Genomic DNA, 19,631 nt, shown 5'->3' with positions numbered 1-19,631 from the left:
TAGGGTCGGCCCGCCCCTCTTGGCCCGTTGCGGCTTTTGATTGGACGAGAGCGCCGCATGACCCGGAAGTGGTTTGTGTCCGGCGAGGTTGACCTTCCGGTTCCGTCGGGTCTCCCCACCCTTGGGCTCGGGTGTCGCGCCCCTCCCCCTTCCCGGAGCCCCGAGGGGCCGGAGCTCCTGGCGCCAGTGCAGGATCCTGGAGGCTGGCGCCTTCCCCCCCGGGTCTGTAAGTTGCAGAGGCGGCCGGAGCACCGGGTAAAGGGGATTTGGGGGAATCTGAAGATCGAGCCCTCTTGGGAGGTTGGGGAGGGGGTCCCTGGCTTGGCTTGGCCTAGAACCTGTCCTGGGATGTTGGGGGCTCCAGGGGGTTGGCCTTGGCCCATAGGGGTGGCAGGGCCTGGAGGGTTGGGTGGCTGGGTGTGGAGCTCTTGGCCCAGCCCACGTCGTGCTCCCACCCTTTCCCCATTCCTGAGTCTGCCTTGGGAAGCCTGAGGATGCCCAGGCACACTCTCCTCTTTTGGGGTCCCCTCTAGTGGGGTCCATCACACAGGGTGACTTGGACCCAAGACCAGCTTGCAGGCAGGAGCAGAGCTTGCAAGCTCTTGGCCATGAGGAAGGCTGTCCCTGGTTACACCCCCTCTAACAGGATTCTCCTTCCTGCCCTCCCCACCCCAAAATTGGCCGCTGGCCCACACAGCACTTTTTCTAGATCAACAGCTAGGACCAGGTCCTTCCTTGGGATTTGCAAGATTTCCTTGTCAGGAGTTGTCAGGGTCCAGCTCAGGAATCGCTTTGAAGCATCTCAGTGTTCTCCCGGAACCAATGGAACAGCGAGAGACTTGACCAGTGGACTAAAAGGGAAAGTCACCTGGAAGGTTAAAAGGGTAGATGGTGGTGTCTGAGATGGATGGAGATTCTGAGAGTAGTTAAAGTAGAGAGGAGTTTTTCAGTTCCCCCAGGCACAGTTGCAGCAATGTGAAGAAATGCTAGCACTTCAGGTGTGCAAAAGAGGCGGGAACAGGGGCTCCTTTGAAGTAGCAAGAGCAATGGAAAGCCTGGCAAAGAAGACTTGAGATCCAGAGAGTAAAAGTGTTTGAAGCTTAAAGAACATGACATGTTTTGTATAGAAGACAGACCCTTATGATCAGATTTGCTCTGGCACAGCTGTGTTGTTCTGGAGATTCAGCTACAGAAAACTAATTTATTTAAAAGGTGACTGAACTATTTGAAAGAGATTCTAGGCACGCTTTTGAATGGATAATGGGATCTACTTAGTGAGACGCAATGAAGTTACTGTACTGAATGGAATTATGACAGTTAATGGAAAGAGGGCAAGTAGAGAGGCATGCATTATGAAAGACTGATGAGGCAATTAGATATTAAGGGCGAACTGATTGCTAAGTTTTGGCCTTTGGTATCTAAAGAATGCTGGGCCCGGAGAGATAGCACAGCAGCGTTTGCCTTGCAAGCAGCCGATCCAGGACCAAAGGTGGTTGGTTCAAATCCCGGTGTCCCATATGGTCCCCCGTGCCTGCCAGGAGCTATTTCTGAGCAGACAGCCAGGAATAACCCCTGAGCAATGCCGGGTATGGCTCAAAAACCAAAAAAAAAAAAAAAAGAATGCTGATGCTTCTCTCAGCAACAAAATTATAAGCTTAGTGAAGATTAAAACAAATTTTGAATGCATGGAATAGGGCTAGTGGAATAATCATATGAAGCTGTCCAGTATAGAGTTAGACATGCAGTTTGACAGCTACGTTTAAATGTTTTGTCTAGAGTAGAGTTTTCTTTAAAGGTGGAAGCTAGGAATATTTCTGGGACTCTGAAGGAAGTATTGAAAAAGAAAAGAATAGTTGGGTAGAATCGTTGGCATTCTTTGAAGCATAGAGAGGAATTGGAGCTTATTAGTTTTGATTTTTTTGTTTTGTTCTGTTTTGGCCTTTGAGCCACACCCTACTCCAAGTTCAGGAATAACTCCTGGCAGGACTTCGGGGACCATATGGGATGCTTGGGAATTGAACCCCAGTGGGTCAGGTGCAAGGCTAGTGCCCTACCTGCTGTGCTATTATCTCTCTAGAAATTTTTATAACAGTAGCAGAAAAAGTGATGGGAAGATTTAAGAATGCAGCATTCTAGGAACCAGGAAGATCCAGAAATCAGGAGAGGAGAACTTTGAGGTGAACTCACTGGGACCATTCCTGAGGTTATATGAAGAATGCTTATTCTTTGTTAAGATTTAATTAGTGAACTTTTAGAAATTCAATTTTGGTAGAGTGATGAGGTGATCACATGTATGAAATAATGGAAACCTCAGCTGGTGTCAGATGACAATAAGAAAATACCACATTTGAAGAATTTCATAAAGGAAACTGGCAGGTTTCATCCCTGAATCTAATAAAAACACTATAGAGAATGTTCCAGGGACCTGTTCTCAGCTCTTTGAAAGATCAACAAGTCTGTAATTTAATTTCCTTACAAAAATAAATTCCTATACTAATCATATGAAGCACTATTACTGTTTGACAGATAGGAAGACACTCAAAAATATTTGTCATGTCACTTGCCCAAGGTCACACAGCTAGGAAGTGGTTGAGCAGGTTTTGATCTTAGGAAATTTGACCCTAGAGTCCTTTGCTATATCCAATGTCACTAAGTTGGGACCGAGTTTAGAAGTCAAAGAAGTCGGGAAAATTTAAGCAAAGGTAGCCTCATTGATAGAAATGGAGAGGCTTGGAAGAGATCCAGATTAAGAAGGTAAGTAATGAATTTATGTTCATGTACATTTTTCATTTCTTCCTATCTTAGATTCCTTTTCTGGTCTTTGTCATTTTTGGCCATTTTCTTTCACATTTGGTCAATTGGTGTTAAGTTTCATTTATCACTTACTATGTGGTGCCTTCTTTTCTACTCTTAGTCCTATATCTGATAAGTTGTATTTCTCCTTGACATATGGTTAAAGATTTTAAGGTCAGTTCTATGATTCCTGCAATGTTCCTTAGCTTCTTGAATAACTTTCAAAGAATCCCAATTACTTAAAGCCAAATATATTGTCACCACCTTGCTCATTCTTCTCCTACTTTCCACCTTGTTCACTAAGTCCATTGATTATGTGAAATATCTCAAGAATAATCTTGTTTCCTTTCCATTCATATTATTATCTCTTTTGTTTTAATGTCTTTTAAAGTAATTTAAGGTTTTTTTGACTCCTTTGTTCTCCAAATCATTCTCCATAAATTTTCTTTTCTTGTTTATTTTTTTGTTTTTGTTTTTGGGTCACACCCAGTGAAGCTCAGGGGTTATTCTTGGCTCTGTGCTCAGAAATTGCTCCTGGCTTGGGGGACTATATGGGACGTGGAGGATTGAACCCAGGTCCGTCCTGAGAGAGCTGCATGCAAGGCAAATGCCTTACCGATGTACTATTGCTCTGGCTCCATCTCCATAAATTTTCATTGAGTTTTAGACAGTGTAAAAGTTTAGACATCATGCACTTTCACATGAAAATAATTTTTTTTTTTGGGGGGTGGGATTTGGGCCAAACATGGTGGCACTCAGGTTACTCCTGGGTCTGCACTCAGAAATTACTCCAGGCAGGCTCTGGGATATGGGATTGTAGGAATCAAACTTGGGCCTGCCAATTGCAAGACAAACACCCTACCTGTTGTACCTGTTGTGCTATTGCTCTGGCCCCCAGTAAGGTAATTTTTAAATAACTTGAATGAAGGTTAAGTGTGATTGAGGCTGGCCATGAGAATAGAGATTTAGGAATTTGTTTTGAGCTTGGATACAATATTGAAAAACAAAATAGATTTCTCTTTGGTGGTGGGGCAGGAGTGTGGGACTTGGGCCATATCCTGAACTACTGCTGGGCTACTCCTGGCTTCCATTTGGGGATGCTATGAACCCAGACTATCCTGAATGCAAAGCATGCACTCAGCCCATTGAGCTATTTCTCTGGCTCCCCAAATGGACGTTTTAAGGAAGTAAACCTTGAAAAAAAAGTGTAAAAAAGTGTAAAAAAGGGGCCGGGCGGTGGCGCAAGAGGTAAGGTGCCTGCCTTGCCTGCGCTAGCCTAGGATGGACCGCGGTTCGATCCCCTGGCGTCCCATATGGTCCCCCAAGCCAGGAGCGACTTCTGAGCACATAGCCAGGAGTAACCCCTGAGCGTCACTGGGTGTGGCCCAAAAACCAAAAAAAAAAAAAAAAAAAAAAAAAAAAGTGTAAAAAAAAGGTAAGGACTAACTAAGCTTTAAAGGATTTACTTAGTCTTTACACAAATTAGTGAATTTTTGAGGAATAGACCAGCAAAAGAATGGTGGAAAACTAGGCTGGAGCAATCATACAGGGATAAGGTAGGCCTATCCAGGTTTGATTCCTGGCGTCGCCAAGAGTGATGCCTAGGGGCCGGGAAGGTGGCGCTAGAGGTAAGGTGTCTGCCTTGCAAGCGCTACCATAGGACGGACCTTGGTTCGATCCTACGGGGTCCCATATGGTCCCCCCAAGCCAGGGGCAATTTCTGAGCTTATAGCCAGGAGTAACCCCTGAGCATCAAACGGGTGTGGCCCAAAAACCAAAAACCAAAACAAAACAAAACAAAAAAAGAGTGATGCCTGACACATGGCCAGGAGTAAACTCTGACTACTGCCAGATATTGCCTTTCTCCCTTCATAAAAAAGAATAGTGGAAAACAGACCAGTAAATAAGTCATTTTCCCACTTTTCTACAGCAGTTTAAAAAGAATAAACAAGTGACCGAGGCAACAACTTAGGGCTAGAATGTGTGTCTTGTAGGAAGGACTTAGTTCAGCCCCCAAATCTACATGGCTCTCCAAGCTTGTTTGCTGTAACCCTGGTGGTCCCTGAGCACCGCTGGAATGACCCTGGTAGCCCCCAGAACTACAGAGATTCTAACAATTTCTCAGGCCCAAACACCATCAGGCTTGCATAGCCAGACCAGGTTTACCGAGATCTCCCACATGCTACTTTTGAGGTCCAGCCTCCTCTAAAAGTAAAAGAATAACTGGTCTGGGATTATAAATCAGTGATAGAACACATGGACTCCATACATTGTCTTCTTGACTCGGTCCCCACAGACCACACACCCTTAAAAATAAGAAGCAAGAACTAGATTTATATTATACAACATAGCTGTCAAAAATAAATGAAAATTGCCTAGTAATATGTAGAATTACATTTAATTTTTTTCTGAAAATATACTTAAATTTACATAAGTTTAGTGCTTTATAAAAAGGGAGGAGGGAAATTCATGAAGGATCCAACTTAGAACATTACTGACTACTGAGTGAAAGGTAGTTGGCAAAGTGACTTGTACTTTTTTTTTTTTTTTTTGGTTTTTGGGCCACACCCTGTGACGCTCAGGGGTTACTCCTGGCTATGAGCTCAGAAGTTGCTCCTGGCTTGGGGGACCATATGGGACGCCGGGGGATCGAACCGCGGTCCGTCCTAGGCTAGCGCAGGCAAGGCAGGCACCTTACCTCCAGCGCCACCGCCCGGCCCCAATGACTTGTACTTTTATCTGTAATGTATAAAAATTTCCCAGAAGTATTTATCTAGTAGATATAAAATAAAGATAAGCCTAAGAGATAGTATAGCCAGAAGTCACTTGTCTTGCTCCTATAAATCAAGGCTCAATTTCTAGCATCACATATGGTTCCTTAAGAACTACCAGGAGTGATCTCCGAGCACTGATAAAACCCTAGTTATAGTTAGTTGTGATCAAATCCTCTGATCCCAAGGAAAAAAAAATTTTTTTTTGTTTTTTGGGTCACACCCAGCAGCTATCAGGGGTTATTCCTGGCTCTACACTCAGAAATTGCTCCTGGCAGGCTCAGAGGTCCATATGGGATGCCGGGATTTGAACCATTGACCTGCTGCATGCAAGGCAAACACCTTACCTCCATGCTATCTCTGGCCCCCCAAGAAAAAAGGATATTAGGCCAGAGATATTACAGTGGGTAAGATAATTGCCTTGCATGTGTCTGTCCTGGGTTTGACCCCTGAAACCCCATGGGGTCCCCTTAGCCCTCCTAGAGTGATTGATCCCCTGAGCTCAGAGCCAGGAGTAAGCTCTGAGTACTCTCCAGTGTGGCCCCCCAAATATATATACAAATATGTATGGAAAAGTATTTTCTCAGGCCATTGAGTTACTCCTTCGACTAAATACTAATTCTGAAATGACTTTTTAAATTTTATTTTATTGAAAACCATTGTGATCATCAGAATCCTTCATAATTGAATTTGAGATACACAATGAGTCAGGGCCCTTCCCACCACCAGTATCAACCTCCCTCCACCGGTGGCCCCAGAATGCATCCTATCTCAACACCCTTTGCCCCCTGGCCTGCCATTGTAACAGGCCCCTTTGAGTTTAGATTGTTAAAGTTTAGGTTCCTTTATTATATTATCGTTGACTTTGGCTTGGGTATTTAGTTCTGTCCTTTTTTATTTCCCTGCCCATGCATCCGAGACCACTTGGCCCCTGCTCCCCAGCCTTTCTTTGATCCTTTTCTTCTTAGTTTCATAGAAAAGTGCGGGAATGTGTGATCAAATAAAGTTATCTGTATCCCAAGGGTCTATGAAAAAAGGCGGGAATTCAATTAAAAAGATAAAAGATTAAAAAATCCAATTTAGAAAAAAAAGGTGTGTGTAGTAGTTCTTTTTTGTTTGTTTGCTTGTCTGTTTGTTTACATAGGCACAGCAAGATATGGGAGAAATAGAAAGGTAAAACCGTTGGTCTAAAAATAGGGAAGCCCTACTCATGAAGCATCCTGGCACAAGACCAACTACAGGCTCCAGGCTTACTAAATTGTCAATCCCCAAAGTCTTTCTCTGTGGTTCCAGTAAAAGTTCTTCACAATCACAGTTGTGAAATGGCTTTCTATTAAAACCCTCTAACTTCATGCAAATGTTATTTCAGGGGCTGGAGGAATAGTACAAAGGGTAAGGCACTTGTCTTTGCATGTGGTTGACCCAAGTTCAATCCCTGGCATCCCATATAACATATATGCCCTCGAGTATTGCCAGGGTTAGTTCCCAAGTACCGAGTCAGGAGTAACCCATGAGCATGGCCCAGTGAGTCACCCCAAAAACAATTTAAATTATGCTTTATGGCTTTAAGTAAATAAACCCTTTCACCAAAGTATAAACATATGTTAGTTAAGTATACAGCTGCATGCATATGGAAAGGGAAATAGGAGTAGTTTTGTAGTTAACATTATCTATAAAACAGAATCTTAGCTAGTCTAATGTTTTTCATTTGGATTTTGCTAACTTGCAACTCAAGTACACATGTTTTAAATCTAATAATACTTTGAACAATTCATTTTTATTTTTTTGGTTTTTGTTTTTCTTTTTTTTTGGGCCATACCTGGCGGTGCTCAGGGGTTACTCCTGGCTGTCTGCTCAGAAATAGCTCCTGGCAGGCACGGGGGACCATATGGGACACCAGGATTCGAACCAACCACCTTTGGTCCTGGATCAGCTGCTTGCACAAAGGCCTCTGTGCTATCTCTCCGGGCCCTTTAGATAATAATTTAAAATTTATTTTTTCAAAGTCCTTATGCTCAGGCTGGAGAACAATAGGGAGGGCACTTGCATGCAATTGACCAAGATTAATTTCTAGCATCCCGTATAGTCCACTGAGCAGTGCCAGTAGTCATCTCAGTACAGAGCCAGGAATAACCCCTAAGCATTGCTGGGGTGTGGTCCCCAAACAAGACAGAAGTCCTGGGGCCGGAGAGATAGGAGATATAGCACAACGGTGGGGCATTTGCCTTGCATGCAGAAGGAGCATGGGGAAGGATGGTGGCTCGAATCCCGTCCCCCCAGCCTGCTGGGGTGATTTCTGAGCATAGAGCCAGGAGTAACCCCTGAGCGATGCTGGGTGTGACCCAAGAACCAGAAAAAAAAAAAAAGCTCAAAAAAACCAGAAGTCCTTATGTCTTTTATTTTAGCTTCTTTGGGGTTGGGTATGACATGCCAATGCTCTACGAACTTTCTCCTAGTTCTGTGTTCATGGATCACTCCTGCTGGTGCTCAGAGAACCATATGGGATATTAGGGATTGGACCCAGAATGGCCAAATGTAAGGCAAGTGCTCTACCTACTACATCAAGTTCAGCCACTAGTTTGACTGTTTTGTTGTTTTGGGGCCACACCCGGCAGTGGTCAGGGGTTACTCTTGGTTCTGTGCTCAGAAATTGCTCCTGGCAGGCACAGGGGACTATATGGGATGCCAGGGATTCGAACCACTGTCCATCCTGAATCGGCTGCTTGCAAGGCAAATGCCTTACCACTGTGCTAGCTCTCCGACCCCCTATTTTGACATTTAAGTTTATCTTTAGTTTTTGGACCACACCCAGCAGTTCTCAGGGTTTACTGTTTAGGGAATCACCCTCAGTGGTGCTTGGTGGACAATAAGATATTCTGGGAATAAAATCGACATCAGACACATACAAAGCAAATTCTTCTTTTTTTTTTTTTTTTTTTTGGTTTTTCAGGCCACACCCATTTGATGCTCAGGGGTTATTCCTAACTACACGCTCAGAAATTGCCCCTGGCTTGGGGGGACCATATGGGACGCCGGGGGATAGAACCGTGGTCCTTTCCTTGGCTAGCTCTTGCGCCACCTCTAGCGCCACCTCGCCGGCCCCACAAAGCAAATTCTTAACCTGCTGTTTTGCCTCTCTGACCCTATTTTGACAAATTGAAAAGGTTTGAAATTATTTAAATTTAGCTATATAGAGTCAGAGCTACTTTGGAAATAAAACCTAGATTCCAACTGGGGTCTATATTGCTCAGGGCCCTAGAAAGCAATTTTAATCAGAGTGCTTTAAATGGGTTATCACCTGGGGAAGGAGTGGTACTGGATTATGTGATTCATGTAAACCCTATCATTAACAACATTGTAAACCACGGTCTCTCAAATGAAAAAAAAAATTTTTTTTAAACAAAGGTTATGAGGGGTCAGAGCATTAATACAACAGTAAAGAAGCTTGCCTTTCGGGACCGGTGAGATGGCACAGCGATAGGGCATTTGCCTTGTGTGCAGCCGACGGGGGGAGTGGGGACCTGATTTGATTCCAGCATCCCATATGTTCCCCCAGCCTGCCAGTGGCAGTCTCTGAGTGCAGAGCCAGGAGTGGCCCCAAAACCAATCAATCAATCAATAAAGTTTTTTAAAAAGAAGTTTGCCTCGCACACAACAGAGTCTATTTTCATTCATGGTGCCCCACATGGTCCCCAAGCACCATCAGGAATGATTCCTGAGCACAGAGACAGAAAAACACCCTGAGCATTGCCAGGTGTGAACTCCCCTCCCAAATTTAAAACATCATGAATATGAAAGTGCCTTCACTATTCTGTTAGCATAATATATAGGGTACAATATAAGAAGTAAGTATTCGGAGGGACAGAACTATAGCACAGTGATTGAGCAAACACTTTGCACATAAGAGACTTGGGTTAAATTCCTGGTATCCTGAGCACCTCTATGAACACTCCCCCCAGTAATGAATTTAGGTTGTTGTACCTGACAACACTGCCAAGTGTCAAGGGAAACCAACCACAGTTTGTTATTCTGTTGATTTTTGTTGAATTAAGTTGTGTAAAGTGTAGAAATTGGTACTTAACCTCAAGTAGCTAGTAGTCCATTGGAAAGAGAAACAACAGGGCCCGGGGAGATAGCACAGCGGTGTTTGCCTTACAAGCAGCCGATCCAGGACCAAAGGTCGTTGGTTCGAATCCTGGTGTCCCATATGGTCCCCCGTGCCTGCCAGGAGCTATTTCTGAGCAGACAGCCAGGAGTAACCCCTGAGCACTGCCAGGTGTGGCCCAAAAACCAAAAAGAGAGAGAGAGAGAGAGAGAGAGAGAGAGAGAGAAACAACAGTTAAGGAATGAATTATGCGACTTGCAAATAACATTTTATCACCGGAGAGAGTATGGGCCCACATATAGTAAAGAAAACTTCAAATAAATCCATCACCTTTCCACACATTCTTGGACTATGGTGTGTAATTCAAAAAAGCCAGCACTTTCCTAGGTACTTGTGTGCTGGTGGTGAGTCCCTCAGACTGGTGGGTAGAATGCAAATGAAACCAAACTTCAAGGCCTCTCTTTGGATCTTCAAGGAGCAGTTGTGGTTGAAAATAACTGTGTAAAACAGTTATATAAAACAGGGACCCCTGTTAGGCCTCTAGGCGATTCCAAGAGGCCACAGGTTTAAATAGGGTGTCAATGCACAAGACTAGGAGCCTAATCAGTAGGACTGGAAGGAAGGTACTTCAAGGAGAAAACAAGGAAATAAATTCAAAGGGGCCGTGGTCAGAAAAAAGTTGAAAAACACTGGTCTAAATAAAGCATTGTGAGTACAGATGTGTGACTAAAAGCAATTAATACTCAGTTGTGAGCATGTATAGTAAAATTTTAATCGAAGGGTAGATTTAGGATAAACTAAGCTAAAACACAAGTTCCATTAATTTACTCAGTTGAAACAAGTGGCTCAATTTTCATATATCTTAATTATAAATTGGGTTGTTTGACGTCTCCGGAATAAATATATTTAAAAGTTAACTTGGGGCCTGAGCGGTGGTGCATTGGTAGAGCATTTGCCTTGCATACAGCTGGTTTAGGACTGACTGCGGTTCTATCCCCCGGTGTCCCATATGATTCCCGAGCCAGGAGTAACACCTGAGCATCACCTGGTGCGCCCAAAAGCCAAAAACCCAAAAAAAAAAAAAAAAAAGAATGTTACCTAACTCTGAAAAACTGATCAACTGATCAGCAATGGATTTTGCTGCTTCTTATGCATTACCTGTAGTTCTTAGATTTTTTTTTTATTTACCTTCTTGCTGCTTTTTCATTTGCTTCTCTACAGAACTCTATCTCCCCCCCCCACCTCTCTCTCTCTCTCAGTGCATTAGTCATCTGAAATTATCCAGCCTTTGAGAATGTCATACCTTGGGAAATTTATAATTTATCTAAGTAGGTTTATATTAATGAATATATACCATACCATTTCCCCTTCCTAAAGGTTACCTTTTTTTTTTTAAATGACTGTCTTTCCATAGAACTCTTTTTTTTTTTTTTTTTTTTTTTTTTTGGTTTTTACCCGGAAGTGCACAGGGGTTACTCCTGACTCTATGCTCAGAAATCGCTCCTGGCAGGCTCGGGGGACCATATAGGGTGTCGGGATTCGAACCAATGACCTTCTGCATGAAAGGCAAATGCTTTACCTCCTCCATGCTATTTCTCCAGCCCCAATCCATAGAACTCTTAAATTTAGGAGTTTGGTTTATTTCAGTCCTTGAATCTAGTATGTTTTTCAATTTCCTTGAAACTTATCTTTATTTTTCCTTCACATTCACATTTCATTCCTTTCTATGTTTTTATGGTCTCAGACCTATAATGCTTCTGTAGCTGAGTTGGTCTTCCTAATAGCAATTCTTCCTTCTAAACACAGTTAAGAAAATTTGTTCAGTTCAACTGATACAAACATAGCACCTGTACAATATTAGTGATGGGAAATTCCTTGGAACAGAAGAGCATTTAGCCAAAGCGTAATATGACAATAGAAAGAATTTGAAACAGAATAGAAGTGTGTTTAACTTTAGAAGATCCTACTTCTGATTGACTAGAATGAAGATAATGTTCCTCCAATGTGGAGGCTTCAAATTTGGTGAGGAGGGAACAAATATTGAGTGAAGTTTTTTCCCCCCTCTTGGGTCACGACACCTGGCGGTGTTCAGGGGATACTCCTGGCTCTCCACTCAGAAATCGCTCCTGGCAGTCTCTGAAGACCATATGGGATGCTGGGATTCGAACCACCATCCTTCTGCATGCAATGCAAACACCCTACCTCCATGCTATCTCTCTGGCTTCCTAGTGTAGTGTTTTGAGTACTATGTTAGAGATGCTGTCATATGGTTTCTGTAGAGATAATTGTGCTAAACTGGGTGGAGGGGGAGGGGTTAGGGATAGGCTTCTTAGAGGAAATGAAAGAGTAAGTGTAGGTTAAGTAATAGTATTCTCGATTAGAATATTCTGAGTGTTTCGATTTTGAGTCAGTAGATGATGTATTTCACCAAGCAGTTAGCTTAGTCCAGTGTGAGTTAGTTCTGGACTTAATCCCCAGGAGCTGGTGTTTTTAAACCTATGACAACATGAGAGCATTCTCCACAAAACTTGTGTTATGGGAATCCCAGCTCTCTCAGACAAACCTTTGCCATTGCCCAGCATGCAAGGAACTTGTGGATGCAGGCATACCATTCAGTGATGAGAAATATGTTGATGCTATTTTTAAGCTAGAGAAGGAATTTGATTACAGATTTGCAGACTTCAAAAAGCACAGAGCCACTTTCCAAATTTTTGTGGATCCCTTTTCCTTTGATGTGCAAGATGCCCCTCCTGTGCTTCAAATGGAGCTCATTGACCTGCAATGCAACTCTGATCTCAAAGCCAAGTTCAGGGAGATTAGTGGAAAAGCAGACATGCATGGGCAATTTTTGAGAACATTGCCCCCCAGCTTCACTGAGCCTTCCCGAATGTTCAAGCGCACCATGTGCCTTTTTGGGTGCACATATTTGTGTGAAAAGTTATTCTCCACATTGAACTTCAATAAGTCAAAATACAGTCTAGACTTAATGATGATCATCTTCAAGCCATACTGAGGGTCTCAACTGCTTCCTCTCTATAGCCAGATTTGTGAGAAGTGCTGTCAAGTCTCTGGCAGCAAGGAATAGGCAAAAGATGCCATGTTCAGAAGAACTGTTCATGATCTTCACTCAATGTTCTATTCATGTTCAGAAGAAATAATTAAAACTGTTAATAATGACATTTGAGGACTTTTTTTTGTGAAATCTCTTATGCGGCCCTGCCTCACCCCAACTTTGCCTCCTGCGGCCCCCTGGTAAATTGAGTTTGAGATCCCTGTCATATGGTGTATCAGTAATAAAATCCAGATCAGCTGCGTGCAAGGCAAATACGTACCTGCTATACTGTCAGTCAGGCCCCTGAGGTGAATTTGTTGATGGGATTGAGCCTCCTACCCTTTTCAACCTCAATTGGTGCTAGATATAGATATATATATATATATATATATATATATATATATGCATAGCAAGAGGGTCTATATATATATATATATATATATATATATATATTTGCTATGCAAATTCACTGGTAGGCTGAAATGACCACTTTGCCATAATTCATTCATTCATCCCTGTATGTGTGTGTGTATGTGAGAAAGAGAGAGATATCTGGCAGTGCCAAGGGATTACTCCTGGCTCTGTGCTCAGGGGACCATATGCAGTACCAGGGATTAAACCTAGGTCCACATATAAGGAAAGTGCCCACCCATATTACCTACTGTGCTATTTTTTGTGGTTTTTACAAGACATATGAGGAACTAGCTTATCAGAAAGTCTTACTTGTGGAATCAAAATAAGGGCCCTTTCTTCAAAGGAATTGCTACATGAAGGGACAGGCATGTCAATATTTTGGCAAATTCATCTATTTTTGTTTGTTTGCTTTTATTTTGGGACCACACCCAGAGATGCTCAGAGTTATTCCTATCTCTGCACTCAGGAATTATACTGGTGGTGCTGAGGAACATCTGGGATTCTGGAGATTGACCATAGTTGGCTGAATGCAAGGCCAGCGCCCTACCAACTATACTATCTGTCCAGCCCAAAAGACATCTATTTTTTGACAGACTGGGTTATGTTGCTGTTTATCTTATTTTTATTACAGATTTACTTTATGAGTTTAGACTTAATATTTGGTTTTTATTAATAATTGGGAGGTGACTGAAGAAATTTAGTTGGGGGTGTTGGCATAATAAGATCTATGGTGTTCTTTTTTTTGTGTGTGTGTGTGTTTTTTTGTTTGTTTGTTTGTTTTTTTGTGCCAAACCTGTTTGATGCTCAGGGTTACTCCTGGCTATGCGCTCAGAAGTCGATCCTGGCTTGGGGGGACCATATGGGACGCTGGGGGATCGAACCGCGGTCCTTCCTACGCTAGCGCTTGCAAGGCAAACACCTTACCTGTAGCGCCACCTTCCCGGCCCCAGATCTAATCAAAGTCAACATGATTATATAAAAATAAAGTTGAAGGGCCCGGAGAGAGCACAATGGCGTTTGCCTTGCAAGCAGCCGATCCAGGACCTAAGGTGGTTGGTTCAAATCCCGGTGTCCCATATGGTCCCCCATGCCTGCCAGAAGCTATTTCTGAGCAGACAGCCAGGAGTAACCCCTGAGCACTGCCAGGTGTGACACAAAAACCAAAAAATAAAAAAATGAAAATAAAAATAAAAAAATAAATTAAAGCTGTAATTTGAAGTTGAAATTCAAGGAAATGTTTATTTATCAGTTCCTGTAGACCATATAAGTAATGATAAGTATCGCATTTGCCTTTCATGCAGAAGGATGGTGGTTCGAATCCTGGCATCCCATATGGTCCCCCAAGCCTGCCAGGGGCGATTTCTGAGCATAGAGCCAGGAGTAACCCCGGAGCGCTGCTGGGTGTGACCCCCCCTAAAAAAAATGTAATGATGAAAAAACAGGAACAAAGAAGAAAGAGAAGAATCTAGAAGTATTCATTAGAGTCATGTTAACTCCTACTCACAGACCTACCAAGTGAATCATCTGGTTTTTCACCTGTTTTTTTTTTTAATCTGGATTTTCTAAATACTTTATGTAGTTTAATTTCTACATTCTCAGAGAAGGTTCGTATTTGCTTAGAATACACAGAATAAAGAAGACCTCTTGCCTTTAATGTTGTCTAAAAGTAGCTTAAGGTTTGCCACTTTTATTGTACTACAGAAATACGTGTATGAATAAAACTTATATTAATTAAGCATTAGGATTTACCCAGGAATAGGACAAGCACGGGCATAGCAGTTCTTTAGAAAGAAAAAAAGGAAAAGAAAAAAGGTTAAAAAGAAAAGTACAGAGCAAAAGAAGAGTCTTTTGTTCTGGAGAGGTAGAAAATAGTTGCTGCATTTCTATTTGTTGAGCTGTTTTCATTTGTTGTTGATACCTTATAGAACTTAAAGAATTCTTTTTTGCTAGTTAGAATTTCCTAAGTTCTTGTATGAATTATAATAATAACAATAACCTGAAAAATTGCACAAATTGCAAGCTATTCCATTGAAACAAGTCCACTACCTTGGTGTAGTTGACAGAATATATAAAGAACAATCATTAGCAGCCTCTGAAGTGCTTCAGAGGTAGCTTCCTCTTTCAAGGAAAATTTTCTTCCCATACAAACATGGCAGCACAAATTGATTATTGGAAGGGAAATCCAGGTTTCTTAAGTGTTTAAAATTTCCTAAATTCATCCTTTTTACATTTCTATTCTTTAGGTCTGCCAAAATGTCTGAAAGATCAGATCTCCTTCACTTCAAGTTTGAAAATTATGGAGATTCAATGTTACAAAAAATGAACAAATTAAGAGAAGAGAATAAATTTTGTGATGTTACAGTTCTCATAGATGATGTTGAGGTACAGGGGCATAAAATTGTATTTGCTGCAGGTTCCCCCTTCTTAAGAGACCAGTTTTTACTGAATGATTCCAGAGAGGTGAAAATCTCCATATTGCAGAGTTCCGAAGTGGGGAGACAATTGCTCTTGTCCTGTTATAGTGGTGTGCTGGAATTCCCAGAGATGGAGCTGGTAAATTATTTGACTGCGGCAAGCTTCCTCCAGATGAGCCACATTGTAGAACGGTGCACACAGGCCTTGTGGAAGTTTATAAAGCCCAAACAACCAATGGAGAGTAAAGAGAGATGTGAACCACAGAGTGCATCTCCCCAGTCAAAAGAATCTCAGGGAGATGCCAGAGACTCCCCCAATCAGGACTCACCCTGTATTCAGCCATCTGAAGACAGTATGGATATGGAGGACAGTGTTATTCAGATTGTTAAGGTAGAATCCATTGGGGACGTCTCCGAGGTTAGAAGTAAAAAAGACCAGAGCCAGTTTATTTCTTCTGAACCCACCGCTTTGCATTCATCAGAGCCCCAGTACTCCCTGATCAATTCAACTGTGGAAAACAGAGTCAGTGAAATAGAGCAAAATCACCTCCACAATTATGCCCTTTCTTACACAGGCAGTGAGGACATCATCATGGCCTCAAAGGATGTCTTTGGTCCTAACATCCGAGGGGTAGACAAAGGCCTACAGTGGCATCACCAGTGTCCAAAGTGTACCAGGGTGTTCCGTCACCTGGAGAACTACGCCAACCACTTAAAAATGCACAAACTCTTTATGTGTCTACTCTGCGGCAAGACTTTTACTCAGAAAGGCAACCTCCATCGACACATGCGTGTGCATGCCGGCATTAAACCTTTCCAGTGTAAGATCTGTGGGAAAACCTTTTCTCAGAAGTGTTCCTTACAGGATCATCTTAACCTCCACAGTGGAGATAAGCCCCATAAGTGTAACTATTGTGACATGGTGTTTGCCCATAAGCCAGTTTTGAGGAAACACCTTAAGCAACTCCATGGCAAAAACAGCTTTGATAATGCCAATGAAAGAAATGTGCAAGACCTCACAGTGGATTTTGATTCTTTTGCCTGTACGACGGTGACAGACTCAAAAGGGTGTCAGCCACAGCCTGATGCAACCCAGGTCCTGGATGCAGGTAAATTGGCGCAAGCTGTCCTGAACTTAAGGAATGATAGTACTTGTGTGAATTGAATAGGGACTTCATGCTTGTGCCTAGAACTGACTGAAATTGTGGCAATAGTCCTAATTGGTAGGAGTGATGTTGCTAGTTTTGACTTCTCCAAAGCCTCTGTGCAGGTGGTAGGGGTGAATTCAAGCACTAATAGACCAGGCAACTTTCCACTTGGGGTGGTCTTGCCTTCTTTTGTCCTCATCCGTTTTGAATTATTTATCCTTTGCTGTCGGTTTTCTTTTTCCCTAGGAGTATTCCATTTGTCTACCTAACACTGACTTCATATATGAGACTGGCACTGTTTTAGGCTTTTCACCTGGCATAGTCTGAAATGAAGGTTGCAACAAGCTAATCAGCTCACCTTTTTATTTTTTCTATTCATTGATGCTATTCTAAAAGAAGTGAATGATACTTTTCCTTGGCTAAAAAATGCTAAGAGAAAAGATGAAATTGCTCTTGGGCTTAATATGTGGGAGAATTTCTTGATTGCTTAATGGTAATTCAACTACCTTATTAATGAATGAGTCTGCTTTCTGCCATTTTTACCTGTCTCGGAGATGGGTACAAAGAGGCATTTAGGGTTGCCCTGTACTCTTTTCAACAGTATTCAAAAGGGCCCAACTTTATTTCACTGAATTGTGAATTCACTGTGAACTATGGGATCACCCATTGTACAGTGGTGGTCTTTTCAGCAACACTTACAGGCAGATTGCTATTAAGGATCACCAGGAGGACTTGTTATCAAGAAAGGGAGGAAGTACAATGATCTAACACTAACCTAAGGTTTTCCTAAAAAGAAGTCACACACTTGTAAGATATGTCACCCATTTGATGTCAGGATTGTTCCAAAAATACTAAAGTATAATGATGCTTACAGTATGGTGATTTCTCTAAAAGGAGGCTATTTGAAGCCTCTGAACTATCAGAATTTTATCCTCAACAAGATGAGGTGGGCCCTCAGAGGGTTCTCCAATGTTCTGTAATAGTCTTTGACTTATCATTACTTGATGTGCTTAAATTTCTGAAGTGGATGAGAGAAATGGGCCATAGAAGGGAGCAGTCAGGCTTGGCACTCACATACTCTTGTAAAGGTTGCACAGTTCTATCTGTGATAGATTGCTGGGAAAAAATTGATCTTCCAATGTGGAAAACCAAAATGACTATTTTTTTCTAAAGCACACATTACAATTCAGAAATGAAATTCTGAATCTTTTTTTTTTCCTGGCCCATGAGTTAGATTTAGGCAATAGGAGTGTTAGACTGTAGACACTCTTTTTTTTTTTTTTGGTTTTTTGGGTCACACCTGGCAGTGCTCAGGGGTTATTCCTGGCTCCAGGCTCAGAAATTGCTCCTGGCAGGCACAGGGGACCATATGGGGCGCCGGGATTCGAACCGATGACCTCCTGCATGAAAGGCAAACGCCTTACCTCCATGCTATCTCTCCGGCCCCAGACTGTAGAGACTCTTAAGAGACCATTTACTTGGGTCTCTTTCAAGCTGGTGTATTCAAAGGCAAAGAGGTGGCCAGGCCAGGGTTGGCCAAAGTAGATCTGTTACTCGGTATGAACTAGTATTTCTTATTCTTATCACTATCCCTTGGCTTAAAATGATTTAGTACTTGATCAAGAATAATACATTAAGCAAAAAAAAAAAACAAAAACAAAAACATCCAGTTTGTGTCTTATCTTTGTGAATCCCTGTTGGCTTTTAGAGACAGCTTGGATTTTGCAAACAAAATATCACAGGTTTTATTTATGTTAGCTACTTGGGGTTAGATTATTCCTCCTAAGCCAGTAACTCATTTGCTAATTGTTTGTAAGGGAGGAAAATGATGAGAAAAATGTGAGAAGGAACCAAATGTGAAACTCATTTTATCTGGAAACAATATTTAGTTTCCATCAGGTTTATTTTGTTTTTTTATTTCTGAGCTATGAGAGTGCATATACAGATAAACCAAAAATTAGGTTTAACTTTTGTACTCAGAGTAAATTCCTAAACTTGTTACTCTTTAATGCACTTAAATGTGAATCTGCTTTCAGGTATAATGTCTACCTTTTGTCACAATGTTTAAAATGAAAATACAAGAGAGTGATAAGACTGACAAGGCATCTTATGCATACATGGATTCATTTATATGATCTAATGATTCTTCCTAGCATTTTAATGTTCATGATCCAACCAAAGAGCACCAATTCTGTGCAACTGTGATGTTACCATGTTGACCAATGTTCATTGTCTGAGTCTCAATTCAGCAGAGTCAAATGTCCAGTTGGAGTGTCTCATTTGCATATATGCATGTCTTGTTTCTGTTATTGGTCTAAACACTAAAAAGAGGCTTGCATTCAGATTAGATTGGTCTCTGTGGTTGGAGACTATGGGACCTGTCAGTCACTCAAAGATCAAGAACCTATTGTGGTCAGGCACTATGTGAAATACTGAAGAAATGAAGGTAAGATTAACCTGGCCCTATCCTTCTAAAGTTTACAGACTCATGTGATCTTAATAAGATAAGCTGTCAAATTTTTTTTTTTATTTTTTATTTTTTTTTTTGGTTTTTGGGTCACACCTGGCAGTGCTCAGGGGTTATTCCTGGCTCCAGGCTCAGAAATTGCTCCTGGCAGGCACAGGGGACCATATGGGGCGCCGGGATTCGAACCGATGACCTCCTGCATGAAAGGCAAACGCCTTACCTCCATGCTATCTCTCCGGTCCCCAAATTTTATTTTTTAACTAGAAATCATAAAGAAAACTGCCTTGCTTTTTATCAGTGTCAGCTTCTTAATGGTTTTGTCAGTAAAATATGTAGTTGTTACCTTTTACAACTGCTAAGCACTTCATCTCCTCCACTTGTTGGCACTGTTTCTGTGAGACATGTTCTTAATTTTGGTTGGACTTGACTTTTCTCCTTCTTGTTTTATACATATATCTTAGACTGTA

At 41.9% G+C, this 19,631-nt stretch overlaps 1 protein-coding gene across 1 annotated transcript; it reads left to right on the top strand.

Annotated features, from left to right (window-relative positions):
* The first annotated feature begins 173 nt into the window (after positions 1-173).
* Positions 174-17,962, top strand: ZBTB26 (zinc finger and BTB domain containing 26). Its single transcript, XM_049774179.1, has 2 exons — positions 174-226; positions 15,379-17,962. Exon 2 carries the CDS (start codon positions 15,389-15,391, stop codon positions 16,712-16,714), a length of 1,326 nt encoding a protein of 441 aa, XP_049630136.1. The 5' UTR covers positions 174-226; positions 15,379-15,388; the 3' UTR covers positions 16,715-17,962.
* The last annotated feature ends 1,669 nt before the right edge of the window (positions 17,963-19,631 follow it).

The sequence above is a fragment of the Suncus etruscus genome, chromosome 5 (genome assembly GCF_024139225.1).
Source record: "Suncus etruscus isolate mSunEtr1 chromosome 5, mSunEtr1.pri.cur, whole genome shotgun sequence".
NCBI classification, from domain to species: Eukaryota; Metazoa; Chordata; class Mammalia; order Eulipotyphla; family Soricidae; genus Suncus; species Suncus etruscus.
Note: the sequence above shows the minus strand (reverse complement) of the source record. Positions and strands in the feature narration are given on the sequence as shown.